Source organism: Scyliorhinus canicula, unplaced genomic scaffold (assembly GCF_902713615.1).
Source record: "Scyliorhinus canicula unplaced genomic scaffold, sScyCan1.1, whole genome shotgun sequence".
Classification (NCBI taxonomy): domain Eukaryota; kingdom Metazoa; phylum Chordata; class Chondrichthyes; order Carcharhiniformes; family Scyliorhinidae; genus Scyliorhinus; species Scyliorhinus canicula.
The window spans coordinates 361,133-375,895 of NW_024055427.1; the positions used below are offsets into that span (position 1 = coordinate 361,133).

At 46.5% G+C, this 14,763-nt stretch overlaps 2 protein-coding genes and 1 non-coding gene across 4 annotated transcripts; all 3 read left to right on the plus strand.

Moving 5' to 3' along the window:
* The first annotated feature begins 2,720 nt into the window (after nt 1-2,720).
* On the plus strand, nt 2,721-2,793 carry trnak-cuu. The gene has a single exon. It is a non-coding gene; the product is annotated as a tRNA-Lys (tRNA).
* A 1,717-nt stretch (nt 2,794-4,510) lies between these two features.
* LOC119959316 (gastrula zinc finger protein XlCGF52.1-like) lies at nt 4,511-7,038 on the plus strand. The gene is made up of 3 exons (XM_038787626.1): nt 4,511-4,619; nt 5,151-6,174; nt 6,954-7,038. Exons 1-3 carry the CDS (start codon nt 4,511-4,513, stop codon nt 7,036-7,038), a joined length of 1,218 nt encoding a protein of 405 aa, XP_038643554.1.
* Nucleotides 7,039-9,614: 2,576 nt separating this feature from the next.
* On the plus strand, nt 9,615-13,300 carry LOC119959322 (zinc finger protein 239-like). 2 transcript variants are annotated; one of them, XM_038787636.1, is made up of 2 exons: nt 9,615-9,788; nt 10,936-13,300. In XM_038787636.1, exon 2 carries the CDS (start codon nt 11,281-11,283, stop codon nt 12,433-12,435), a length of 1,155 nt encoding a protein of 384 aa, XP_038643564.1. In that variant the 5' UTR covers nt 9,615-9,788; nt 10,936-11,280; the 3' UTR covers nt 12,436-13,300. The 2 variants fall into 2 exon arrangements, with proteins under 2 accessions (XP_038643564.1, XP_038643565.1); XM_038787637.1 differs by having other exon boundaries at nt 9,615-9,729.
* The last annotated feature ends 1,463 nt before the right edge of the window (nt 13,301-14,763 follow it).

Consider the following 14,763-nt stretch of genomic DNA (forward strand, 5'->3'; position numbering starts at 1 on the left):
CTGCTCACCTGGAACGCAAGGGGATTGGGTGGACCAGTGAAGGTCAAGGGTTGTCACTCACCTAAAGAATCCAAATGCTGGGGTGGTGTTCTTGCAGGAGAGTCACTCGCGGGTTAGAGATCAGACCAGACTGCGGAGCGGGGAGCCAAGTGTTTCACTCGGGCTTTGACGGAAGGGCTCGATGTGCTGCAATTCTAATCAATAAACAGATCCCTCTTTCGGTTACTCAGATCATTGCGGACACTAATGGGAGATACGTGGTGGTCAGTGGGTCATTGGCAGGTACATTGGTGGTGTTGGTGAATGGCTAAGCCCCTAACTGGGACGATGTGGCATTTGTAAAAAAAATTGTTGGGATCCATCCCAGACCTGGATACACATCAATCAATGCTTGGCAGAGACTTCACTTGTGTACTGGATCTGGAAATGGACTGGTCCAAGCCCATTTAACCGCTATAAATATACAATAACGGAGTGGAATCCGGACGGACCATCTGGCATGACCCAGGCACCGGAAACAACAACAGCAAACCCGGAAAAAAGATAAATCAATCTGTTCCCATCAGTAAATTGTAAAAGGATTATGGGACACAGATTTAAGATTGTGAGCAAGATCGACAGGGGAGATATGAGGAAGAAATTTTACAGAGTGCGTGGTAATGATCTGAACTCAATGCCGACACACAAAGGTCGATAATCTCCAGGTCCTGATAACCCGAATGGTGCTGTCAGAATTTGATGTGAGGATTGGTTGTGAGTTTCCTGTCTGCGAATCCCTTTCTAAGTCCCTGTGAAAGAAGTTTACAACGGAATCACTGTCAGTCCAGAAATAAAATTCAGGAAAGATAAACATTTTTCCCGGTTTGAATTTGCTGTGTGTAAATCCTCCCCTACTAATCCCCTGTAAAAGGAGTTTCCAAAAGTAATCACTGTCAGTCCAGGAGAGAAATTCACCACATTCTCCCCTCCTGCTCCCTGGTCCAGGATGACCGCTCATGCCCCCGCTGCACACTGACCCTCTTGTCATCAGCAGTCCCCTGATTTGAGGGTGATGTTGACTCAACATTGCGTGTTTCTGCCCTAGGGCTTCATGTGGCTGAACAGAGCCGCAGAGCTTTGGACACATGGAGCAGGATGTCCAATGGGACAGTGAAATCCGGAGAGCAGGATTGGCTTCCTTTTCTTTCCATCTCTGCCACCGCTTTGCATCATCAATAAGACATTGGGACTCAAAGACTAATCCAGTTTGATGGACAAGTTGTCTCCATTCTGAACAATGGGAAACAAGCTCCTCCCACTCATTGTGACATCGCCCCGACAAAGATGAGAAACGCGCATGCGTCCTGCACATCCAATAAAGGTGGCGGCCGTTAACCCGAGCCGAACATGAGGAGTAAAACAGTTTTACACGACGTTTCCGCCCGCTCCCACGATCTCTTGCTCCCTCCATATTGTTAATCGCCTCTCACTCATTTCAGATCTGAACAAGACGCTCTTCTCCATTGCCATTACCCACACTGCGCATGCTTCAATCACAGTCGGCCCCGCCCCTCATTCATTCCGATTGGTTGGAGGTCTAGCTGCTCCTGGTCTGTCCTCTAATCCCGCCCCTCCTCTTCCTATTGGTCGGGAGCTGCCGTCAATCACCCGGGCATTGTGACGCTTCCAGATGGTGAGAGCGGCCACAGGCTCAGGCTGACTCGCTGATTGTCCAATAATAACAGTGAGAGTCTCAGTGGGACAATCAGACAATAATAGTGGAGATGGGGCCCAGAGGGGAAACAACAAAGGATTCACTCACTTTGAGAGTAACAAACACAGTGTCTGCTCCAACAAGAGTCAGGCTGCAGTGTGTGTGAGTGAACACATCATTGCATCCAATGTAGAATCATAGAATCCCATCAGTGCAGAAGGAGGCCATTTGACCCATGAAGTCTGTAGCAACCCTCTGAAAGAGCACCCTACCTTGGCGAATTCCCCACCCTATCCCCGTAACACCTCCCGGGGACAATTTAGCACAGCCAATCCACCTAATCTGCACATTTTTGGACTGTGGGAGGATACCAGAGCACCCGCGAAGGAAATCTACGCAGATGCAGGAAAACTCAACAGAGACAGTGACCCATGGTCAGAATTAATCATAGAATCTACAGCGCTGAAGCAGACCATTCGGCCCATCAAGTCTGCACCAGCATTACCTGATCTGGCCAACTCACTGAAATGTCGTTAATTTTGAATTGCCTAGTAAGCCACTCAGTTTAAAGACAATTAGGAATGGGCAACCAAGCTGGTTTGCCCGTGACACTCGCATGCCATAAAGAACAGAGAAAATCAAAGGGCTGTTTCCAGTGCCGGTTTCCAAGGAATCGGTACTGGGCCCTTCACTCCTGGTTTACATCATTGATTTGAAATTAAATGTAGGAACATGAAGAAGAAGTTTACCTGTGACACAAAAATGATTGAACACTTGAGGAATAAGGAAGAAAGCTACAGGGAAAACAAGGCAAAGGATTACATGATAAATGGCAGGACAGGACTAGGTAGGCCAGAGCTAGATTCCTGTGCACAGGAAGATTGCACCAGAGAGAGCACAGAGGGGATTTAAGAACATCAGCCAGAAATTGACAATGTTTGCTCTGAGGAAAGTTTGGATAAACTGGAGCTGTTTTCTTTGGAACAGAAAAGACTGAGGGGAGACCAAAATTAAATTTTGAAAAGCAGCCCAGCTAGCTCAGTCGGTAGAGCATGGGACTCTTAATCCCAGGGCCGAGGGTTCAAGACCCACATTGGGCGCTTCAGTTTCTTTAATCTGAGAATATTGAGTTGAGCTGAACTGTTTATGGTAGCACTGTTGCGCCAGGGTGCTGGGTTCAATTCCCACTGGGGACACTGTCTGCGCAGTCTATATGTTCTCCCAGTGTCTGTTTCCTCCGACAAGTCCTGAAAGACATGCTTGTTAGGTGAATTGGAAATCTGAATTCTCCCTCTGTGTACCCGAATAGGTGCCAAAGTGTGGTGACTAGGGGATTTTCACAGTAACTTCATTGCAGTGTTAATGTAAGCCTACTTGTGACAATAATTAAGATTATTCTAAATGTATAAAATTCTGGGGGATCACGGTGGCACAGTGGCTGTGTGCCTGCATGCTGGGGACCCAGGTACAATCCTGGCGCCAGGTCACAGTCTGTAAGGAGTTTGCACATTCTCCCATTATCTGTGTGCCCCAACCCTAACCCCCACAACCCAAATATGTGTAGGTCAGGTGGCTTGGCAAAACTAAATTGCCCCTTAATTGGAAAAAGATATAAATGTATGTATTTTTTAAATTCTGAGTGATCTATATAGATTGGATAGGAAGGTCCTATTCCCTTTGGTTGAGGGATACATATAAAAGGGGGCAGAGATTTAGGGAAGGACTAGGTGGTTTAGAGGGTGGCCAGGATCTGTGACATGCTGACAGAAACCCTCAGAACATTTGTAAAGTATTTCGATAGATATTTTAATTGATGTAACTTAAAAAGCTACAGACCACAATCTGGAAATTGAGATGAGGCTGAATACCTACTTTGCAGCCACGGTGAGCTAAATGAAATGCAACAGGAACAACAAACTTCAATAAAAACCCGGATAGTAACTCTCACTACTAACAAGGTCAACAGTTTGCCCAGTTTAGCTGCCAAGTATGCTAATGAATGAATGAAATGAAAATCGCTTATTGTCACGAGTAGACTTCAATGAAGTTACTGTGAAAAGCCACATTCCGGCGCCTGTCCGGGGAGGCTGGTACGGGAATCGAACCGTGCTGCTGGCCTGCTTGGTCTGCTTTAAAAGCCAGCAATTAGCCCTGTGAGCTAAACCAGCCCCTAATGCGGACATTTCCAAATTTACCTGCATACAAATGAGTACAACAGCAAATTATTTAACTTCCCCAATGTGATCAGTGTAATTAGTCTCAAATTTAACCCGGAATGGTCATTTAAATTTTCCCAGTCACTCTGATATCTGAACTCTTTGTCCTCAGACAGAACAGACAAACCATTTTACCTCCCAATGATATTCAGCTCCTGATGAATCGAGTAACTCAGTCAGAGGATGATGTGATGTGATGTTTGGTTTGAAGTTCCCGTTGGCAAATCCTCCTCTTTCTAAATGAGTTTCCAAAAGAATTTCATTCTCTGTCCAGGAAAGAAATTCACAAGATTCTCTCTTCCGGCTTCCGGTTCCTGGATGCCCGCGCATGCGCCCTGCTGCACATTTCCGCTGGGAAAGATGGCGGCCGCGCAGGCGCCCTGCTGCATATCGCCACCGAAACAGATGACAGCCGTTAACAGGGGCCGATCAGAGAGAAAATCACCGATGCGGCTGGCACATTCGGTACAAACAACGAACGTCATCAAAAGTGCCGGAACCAATTTATCACCCTGAGAAATAAAATGGAATAATGGCAGATAAGGCTACCCGGAATGCCCGGCGAGGCCGAATGCGCCCTATCTCCATCTCAGGAGTCGGAATGCTCAGGAGTCGGAACGCGCAGGCGCAAGTTGCCCCGTCCCCGGAAGTGGCCTCTCTGTGTGGAGCATGCGCGTTGCTGCTCCGGGCTGAGCGCAGCCGCAGTGAGAGTGAGTGCGGCTCCCAGAGGCTGAATGAGAGCCGCCGCGAGCGGGGACAATGGTGAGAACCCAAACCCCCCAATAAGATCCATTTGGTTTTATTGTCAGTCTGCAGACAGGAGCTGGAGAACTGAACTCAGGCAGAGGAGAGGGAGGGAGAAAACTGGGAGTGGAGGAAAGAAATGGTGCAGATGGTGAGATGGGTTTGGATTTCAGCCCAGGGAGGAGGGAGAGTTTGTGGGACGGGGATTTACAGCTTTGGGGGAACAAGAGAGGGAAAAATGTTCCAGAGAAACTAGAATTGTCTGTTCAGAATTTATATGCTCCACTGACAGTGATGGCTTTTGTAAACTCCTTTTACAGGATATTGGAAGTGGAGGATTGGCCAACAGAAAACTCAAACCAAACATCATATCGAAATCTGACAACCACTCAATTCATTAAGAGCTCAATATCTTCAATCTTTGAATTTGGAAGGAGAAGGGTTTGTTCTGTTTCAGCAGTGTGACTGCAAAAGCACCGAGACCCACCCCCATTGAGAGTTTTCCAGTCCACTGACTGTGGAGAGAGTTTTAACCAGTTACACAGCCTCAAAAAGAGTATCACATCATTCACTGCAGGGAGAAATTAAACGCTTATTTGTGTGTGGACAAAGCTTCAACCAGGAGAGACATAAAGACCCCTCACCATGGAGAAACTGTGGAAATGTGCGGACTGGGAAGGGATTCGGTTACCCATCACAACGGGAAGTTCATCGTCGCAGTCACACTGGGGAGAGACCGTTCATCTGCTCCATTTGTGGGAAGGGATTCACCCATTCATACAACCTTCTGACACATCAACGAGTTCACACTGAGGAGAGGCCATTCACTTGCCCTGTTTGTGGGAAGGGATTCACTCGGTCATCCCACATTGTGACTCATCAGCTTGTTCACATTGATAAGAGACCATTTATATGTCCTGACTGTGAAAAGAGTTTTAAATGTAAAAAGGATCTGCTGACACATCAACTTATTCACACTGGAGAGAGACCGTTCTCCTGCTCCCTGTGTGGGAAAGGATTCATTCAGTCATCCCACCTGCAGACACATCAACCTGTTCACTCTGATAACAAATTTTTTAATTGTCCTGACTGTGAGAAGAGCTTTAAAAACAAAAAGGATTTACTAACACACCAATATGCTCACACTAGGGAGAGACCATTCACCTGCTCTGTGTGTGGGAAAGGATTCAGCCGTCCATCTGCCCTACTGAACCACCAGAGAATTCACACTGGGGATAGGCCATTCACCTGCTCTGACTGTGGGAAAGGATTCATTAATTCATCCAACCTTCTGATACACCAGCAACTTCATACAGGGGATAGACCGTTCACCTGCTCTGAATGTGGGAAGGGATTCACACGTTCATACAACCTTCTGACACATCAGCAGGTTCACAGTGAGCAGAGACCGTTCACTTGCTCAGTGTGTGGGAAGGGATTCACTCGTTCATCCAACCTATTGAATCACCAGCGAGTTCACACTGGGGAGAGGCCATTCACCTGCTCTGTGTGTGAGAAGGGATTCAGTCAGCCATCCAACCTGCTGACACACCAGAGAGTTTACAGTGGGGAGAGGCCGTTCACTTGCTCCATATGTGGGAAGGAATTTTCTCATTTATCTTATCTTCTGAAACATCATCGCATTCACACTGGGGAGAGGCCATTCACCTGTAATGTCTGTGGAAAGGGATTTACTCAGTCATCCCACTTGCTGACACACCAGCGAGTTCACAAGTGACTACAAATTTTGGATTCTACCTTTATTGATGCTGTTAATCATGTTCAGCAGTGAATCAGTTTCACTGTGACTGTTTTCATCTGTTGATGAGGTTTAATATTTTGAATAAATGTGAAATAAATCAGCTTGGTTTGAAACGTTGCAGGTTTTTGTCTTTTCCACTTGTGTTTAACATCACCTGTCTGTAGCTCAGAAAGGACAATCTGGGGAGAATCATACGGCAGGAACAGAACTTCAGCCTGGACACAGTCCTTCAGGGTCACACTGAGAGGGGCTGTTTAGCTCACAGGGCTAATCGCTGGCTTTGAAAGCAGACCAAGGCAAGCAAGCCACGGTTCGATTCCCGCAACAGCCTCCCTGAACAGGTGCCGGAATGTGGCAACTAGGGGCTTTTCACAGTAACTTCATTTGAAGCCTACTCGTGACAATAAGCGATTTACTTTACTTTTACAAACAACACTTTGGTCTATCTCATCTCTCTTCACTGTCAGCAAAGTCCTCGTGTGGGTTAATCCTGAGGTGTGAGTAGAATATATCCCAGCTGTTCTCTTCCATGGTTCAGAGTTCCTGGGCATGGAACAGAAGCTCCTTTACAACTGTGTTTAGAGTCAGGAAGAACAATGGTGAATGATGGGAACGTGCTGTAAAATCAGAGATTGGTGTAAAACTATGATGTTCCTGATTGAATGTAAAACAGCTGGTTAAAGTTTCCAGACTGCAAATGTGGTTATGTGACAGTCACAATGAAATAATTGAATAGAAACCGACTGAAAATAGATTGTTGAAGTCTGCATTAAAATAGCAGCTGGAGTACTTCACGGGAGCCTGGTAAATGCTGGGACAATTAGACAACAGTTTGATTCCCAGATAAAGAAGGATTGCCCAGCTAAAGAATTCCACAGATTCTGTTCCCTCTGATGGAAGAAATGTCTCCTCATCTCGGTTCTAAATTTGAGACCCCTTCCTCTGAGATTATGCCTCTGGTCCTAGACCTAGACTTGTGAACTCTCCCACAAGAGGAAACAAGATGATTTTTCAGGCTGTGTAACTGGATGAAGCTCTTTCCACAGTCAGTTCACTGGAACACTTTCACTCAGGTGTGTGTGTGGGTCTCGGGGCTTTTCCAGTCACACTGATGTTTGAAATCTCTTCCCACAGTCAGAACAGACAAGCACATTGACAGTTTGTGATATTTAGATCCTAATGAATTGCGTGACTGTCAGATAGAACATAGAACAGTACAGCACAGAACAGGCCCCTCAGCCCTCGATGTTGTGCCGAGCAATGATCACCCTACTCAAACCCACACATCCACCCCACACCCGTAACCCAACAACCCCCCCCCCCCCCCCTTAACCTTACTTTTTAGGACACTACGGGCAATTTAGCATGGCCAATCCACCTAACCTGCACATCTTTGGACTGTGGGAGGAAACCGGAGCACCTGGACGAAACTCATGCACACACGGGGAGGACGTGCAGACTCCACACAGACAGTGACCCAGCCGGGAATCGAACCTGGGACCCTGGAGCTGTGAAGCAGTTATGCTAACCACCATGCTACCGTGCTGCCCAGATCTTGATGTTATATTTGGTTCGAGTTGCTCAGCTGCCAATCCTCCCGTTCTAATGCCTGAAAAAGAAGTTTACAACAATGATCACTGTAAGAATAGGATAGAAATTCACAACAGATCATTCTAGTTTCTATCAAACCTTCTTTCCTCTCTTGCTTTCCCCAAGCATGTGGTCCAGCCAAAATAGAAGACCAAAATCAGCTAGAAGCCCCAACAAAAGTGTAGGGAACCTTCCTAACTGAACCAGAATACTGTTCCCAGTGTCTCTGAAACACTCTGTCCGCTGAGGTATCCACTGGGTGTGGAAGGTGTCAAACATTCCGGTGGATACCGCATGCTGCCTCTGTAGGGCCACTGGGAATAGACAAGACCACAGAACAGAAGTCGGCAGCCAGAGTAACCCCCCCCCCCCCACTCCAAGGTCCTCATCCAGCTACAATGTACTGTTTTAATAAGACCCAAGCGTAGATTCAGTTTGTCACGTTCAGCACAAGGATACCAGATGTGATAGACTGTAAGATCCACAAACTCTGTCAAGGTGGCTGCAACTTAACAGGTTATTATGGACATTAAACTGCGGGTAATATTCGATTCTGTGACCAATATTTATTTAAACATGGACCTGAATAAGGAAACGTTGCCGCCACCTGTGAAGTTTAAATGTCTCCTTGTGTCCGGATGAACCAGCATTTGAGGAATATGAAATCTCAGGACTGTTGATCTCCAAGTGCCGTATTGAACACAGGAGAATGAGTTCGAATTGGGACAGAGATAAGCGTGAGTGAGCATCGTAAACTGCTATTGTATCGGGGTGTTCTGGGTCTCAGAGTTTTAACCCTACAGTTAATTGTCAGGGAAGAAGTATAATAAACACTAACCAAAGCAAATGTGTGTGTGAGAAGCATCTGAAGCACCAGGAACCAGCTGAACCAGCAGAGCTGAATGTCTCCCAGTGCAGCCACAGGACTGAACTTATTCCAGCTTCCAAGCCCACCTGAGAACCAACCTCCTGGCTATTCATCTACAAGAAGCTTCAGAGCCTCATGAGAATTATTTGTTTCTAAAAATGCTTCACTCCAACTAAAGGATCAGCTAAACAAGAAGACAACAGGCCTGCAGCGATGTAAAGATTGCAGTCGACATTCATTTTCATCATTATAGCTTCAACTTGACCTTTACCTAATTCCTGTGTATGTGTCAGTGAGTGTGAAAGAGACGAGAGACTGAGATGTTCAAATATCCAGGGAAAGGGTGTGATAATAAATAACCTTCCATCCGTTAAAAATCACCATTAAGCTTGCGGCTGAAATGTATTTTAAATAAAGAAAAAACACTGAGGGTAAGAAAATATCACGCAAACATCCTGATAATGAACTGAAAATGACCACGAAATGTAATCAACCTTTGAAAACCCCCCTTCAGGTAGCTATATAGAAGCTGCAGCCTCTCACACTGAATGTCTACGTAATCCAGAGGCACCTCCAGCCTGCAAACATCAGCTTCAGCCTGGGGGTGGGTGAAACATTTAAACAACCTGTTACAATATATTGTTCGGGGGCACTAGGACCCGGCTGGGAACAGAAACCTTCAGGTCCCGCCCACCAGGTGTTGCGTCACCAAGACGCCAGCGCATGCGCTCTGCTTCCCCAAGATGGTGGCTGTGAAGCAGGGCCTGGTCCTGGGACAGAGAGCTGACCGGCGGTGATGTGACCTGAGGATCACCACACCTCAGGCAAGGGGCCAGGTTCAGGAATAACTGGGAAGGTGATGTTTGGTCAGTTGCTGCAGTCAGTGTAGTGAAGGTGCTGTCACAGTGGTGTGAGGTAAAGAAGTACAGGATTATCACCCAGCAATGATGAATTAAGGGGAATGTAAATCCAGCTCAGGCTGCTTTCAGATTGGAAAGGCAGCTAAGGTGTGTCCTTAGAGCTGGTGAATGTTCTGGTTTTGGCAGTTTCTCTATTAAGTCATTCCCTCCCTCCCTATACCACCTCTATCTTTAGAGTCGTAGAATTTTACAGCACGGAAAGAGAGCCTTTGGCCCATTCATTATACATTTATTAGTCTCACAAGGGGGCTTACATTAACACTGCAATGAAGTTACTGTGAAAATCCCCTAGTCGCCACATTCCGGCGCCTGTTTAGGTAGACAGAGGGAGAATTCAGAATGTCCAATTCACCTAACAAACACGTCTTTGTTTGGGACTTGTTGGAGGAAACCGGAACACCCGGAGGAAACCCACATAGACACAGGGAGAACATACAGACTCTGCACAGACAGTGACCCAAGCTGGGAATTGAACCGGGGTCCCTGATGCTGTGAAGCAACAGTGCTAGCCATTGTGCTACCATGGCGCCCAGCATGGCAGCCGGTCCTCAAAGACCCTAATGGGAGCCTTACCTCCGCACCTTCTGACAGGCCAATGACTCAGATGTTCTTTCTCTGACCCTCGGTTCTCCAAATCCTCCAGTACCTCCGCCAGCCACTCGGCTGGTTTTCAAAGGATTAAATTTCGACGGAGGCATCTTGCTGAACGTTCAGGATTCTCTCCTCTGGTTCATCGAGACTTTTTTTTCTTTTTTAAAATAAATTTAGAGTGCCCAATTCATTTTGTCCAATTAAGGGGCAATTTAGCATGGCCAATCCACCTAACCTGCATGTCCTCGGACTGTGGGAGGAAACCGGAGGAAACCCGCGCAGACATGGGGACCTGTGCAGACTCCGCACAGACAGTGACCCAAGCCGGGAATCAAACCTGGGACCCTAGAATTGTGAAGCAACAGTGCTAACCACTGTGCTACTCAACTGCGATACACCAGAATGAGAATGGAGGGAGAGTGTGTGGGATGGAGATTTACAGCTTTCAGGGAATAAGGGAGAGGAAAAAATGTCACATAGAAACTAGAATTGTCTGTTATGAGTTTCTATCCTGTACTGACAGTGATGAATTTTGTAAATTGTTTTTACAGGTATTAGATGAGGAAGAATTACAGACAGAAATCTCAATCGTCACGTCTCAATCTGACAGTTACTCGATTCCTTGGAACCTGAATATCTCCAACCATTGAATCTAGAAGGTGAAACCTTTTTCCGAACTGTCAGCTAAAGATTTCAACCATCAGTGTGACTGGAAAAGCACCAAGACCCACACAACAGACACCCGAGTGAGTGTTCCTGTGAACTGACTGTGGAAAGAGCTTTAACCAGTTACACAGCCTGAAAAACATAACAACATTCACAGCTGGGAGAGACCATACTCGTGTTGTATCTGCGGACAAGGCTTCAACTGATTGTACAACCTGGAGACACACAACATGGAGAAACCATGGAAATGTGAGGACTGTGGGAAGGGATTTAGATTCCCATCTAAGCTGGAGATTCATCGACGCAGTCACACTGGGGACAGGCCGTTCACCTGCTACAAGTGCGGGAAGGGATTCACTCAGTTATTCAATCTGCAGACACACCAGCGAGTTCACACAGGGGAGAGGCCATTCACCTGCTCTCAGTGTGAGAAGCGATTCAGTGATTCAACCACCTTGCAGATACATCAGCGAGTTCACACTGGGGAGAAACCATTCACCTGCTCTCAGTGTTTGAAGGGATTCACTCGGCTATCCACCCTGCAGTCACACCAGCGAGTTCACACTGGGGAGAGGCCATTCACCTGCTCTCAGTGTGGGAAAGGATTTGCACACTTATCCACCCTGCGGGGACACAAACGTGTTCACACTGGGGAAAGGCCATTCACCTGCTTTCAGTGTGGGAAGGGATTTATTGATTCATCCACCCTGCGGAAACATCAGCGAGTTCACACTGGGGAGAGGCCACTCACCTGCTCTCAATGTGGGAAGGGATTCACTCGGTTATCTCATCTGCGGATTCACCAGCGAATTCACACTGGGGAGAGGCCATTCACCTGCACTCAGTGTAAGAAGGGTTTCAGTGATTCATCCACCCTGCAGAAACATCAGCGAGTTCACACTGGGGAGAGGCCATTCACCTGTTCTCAATGTGGGAAGGGATTCACTCGGTTAACCACCCTGCGTACACACCAGCGTGTTCACACTGGGGAGAGGCCATTCACCTGCTCTCAGTGTGGGAAGGGATTCATTCGGTTATCTCACCTGCGGATTCACCAGCGAGTTCACACTGGGGAGAGGCCACTCACCTGCTCTCAGTGTGGGAGAGGATTTACTCAGTTATCCAACCTGCAGATACACCAGCGAGTTCACACTGGGGAGAGGCCGTTCACCTGCTCTCCGTGTGGGAAGGGATTCACTCAGTTATCTCACCTGCAGACACACCAACGAGTTCACACTGGGGAAAGGCCATTCACCTGCTCTCGGTGTGGGAAAGTATTTACTCAGTTATCCAACCTGCGGAGACACCAGCGAGTTCACACTGGGGAGACGCCGTCCACCTCTCCATGTGAGATGGGATTACATGTTTCATTGGACCTTCTGTGACACCAACAATTTCACAAATGATTACAGGGGTTGGATTCTGCTGTTATTGTTTCCGCTCTACACCCAGGGCTGCATTTTGTTCATTCTGACAGGTGGTCAGTGGGGATGGTCGGAGGGTTTCTTTCTGCTGGACTGGCCGGTCTCACCACTTTGCCTCCAGTGGGCTGATGCTCTTTGAGCCTTGTTGCTGATACCTGGCTTCAAATTGCACAAGGATCACAAGAGTGGAAGGGTGTTTGCAAATGTGAAGATATGTTCTTTCCATTTCTGTTTCAAACCCTCCAAAGCGTGCCACATTGCCATGGAGATGGGCCCTGGTGGTTACATGGTTCTTTTGTTTATCTGGGTGTTCCTCACAGAAGGAAACTATCAGGTTATGAGGGGCAAGTTGTCTGAGGTGGACTGGGAAACTGATTGGTACAGGGAATACCTAATTTATCAGGGGATGGTTAGCTCAGTTGGCTGGACAACTGGTTGGTGATGCAGAGCAAGGCCAACAGTGAGGATTCAACTCCCGTACTGGCTGAGTTTATTCATGTATGCCCCCCCTTCTCAACCAGGCCCGTCGCTTGAGGTGTGCTGACCCTCGGGTTAAATTACCTCCAGTCAGCTCTCTCTCTGCCAAAGGGGAGAGCAGCCTATGGTCCTCTGGGATTTTTGCAATTTGTATTTCACATATATACAACAAATATAGATTCCTTTAAGGATCAAACACCTAACAGGAAAAGTAATGTAATCGTGGCGAACAAGAAAAGTTAAAGATTCCATGAGATCCATTAGAATTCAGCAAAGGAGGACCAAGAAACTGATTAGAGCAAACTGGTGAGAAACATAAAAACCAACTGGAAAAGCTTCTACATGAATGTGAAAAGGAAAAGATTAGCAAAGACTAATGTGGGTCCATTCCAGGCAGAGACAGGACAGTTTATAATGGGGAGTAAGGAAATGGCAGAGAAAATAAACAACGTGTGTCTGTCTTCACAGAGGAAGATACAGAAATTGTCCCCAAAACACCAGAGAACGAAGGGACTGGCAGAGATTAGTAGTGGTGAAAAAGTAGCACTGGAGAAATTAATGGGGTTGGAAGTGAATAAATCCCCAAAAGCTGATGGTCTACATCCCAGAGTGTTGAATGAGGTGGCTGTCGAGATCTCTATTCCTCATTCTAAATTCTCCTGACTCTATCTGGAATGGGCAAACCTTTGAGCCAAACATAAGAACATAAGAACTAGGAGCAGGAGTAGGCCATCTGGCCCCTCGAGCCTGGTCCGCCATTCAATTAGATCATGGCTGATCTTTTGTGGACTGAGCTCAACTTTCCGGCCCGAACACCATAACCCTTAATCCCTTTATTCTTCAAAAAACTATCTATCTTTACCTTAAAAACATGTAATGGAGGAGCCTCAACTGCTTCACTGGGCAAGGAATTCTATAGATTCACAACCCTTTGGGTGAAGAGGTTCCTCCTAAACTCAGTCCTAAATCTACTTCCCTTTATTTTGAGGCTATGTCCCCTAGTTCTTCTTTCACCCACCAGTGGAAACAACCTGCACGCATCTATCCTATCTATTCCCTTCATAATTTTAAATGTTTCTATAAGATCCCCCCTCACCCTTCTAAATTCCAACGAGTACAGTCCCAGTCTACTCAACCTCTCCCCATAATCCAACCCCTTTAGCTCTGGGATTAACGTAATGGATCTCCTCTGCACACACTCCAGCACCAGTATGTCCTTTTTACGTAGCCACAGAAACTTTTACACTCCATTTTTATGTATTTTGCTAGTTCACATTCTATTCTATTCTCCCTTTTTTTCCTCGGTGTCTTGGTTGAAGAACTGAAGTAAATGAACCTCGGGAATGAATCATCACTTTGGACAGGTTCTGAGACAATTAAGTTTCGATTTATAAGGCAGAGTAACTATAATCGTGGAGTGTATTTCTAGATTGTGAAAAAGGGCAAGGTTCTAGTTTATAGTTTAATGTGTAGGATTCTGACTGAAAGTAGCTTCTAGTTTGTTTGTTTGTTGTATTAAAACTCATAAAACCTGAAGTCCCATCGTGTGATCCTTTAATTTGTTGACTGGGAGTTTGATTTTTTCTAAGAAGTTGCTGACCTTTTTGGGAGAGGGTGACCGGGACTGATAGTGACGTGACCCCAGGGTTCAGTGCCCCCGTGTCCAAAGCGGGGAGTCACGGGGACAGGGTACAGAGTAGCTGAAGGGAACTATTTGGGTCCAGAACATTGTGAACATCCTGTTACTCTGATTGTCTTTGATCCTCAAGTAATTTTCCGTCAGCTTTTTTAACCATGTTCTATTTCATCAAT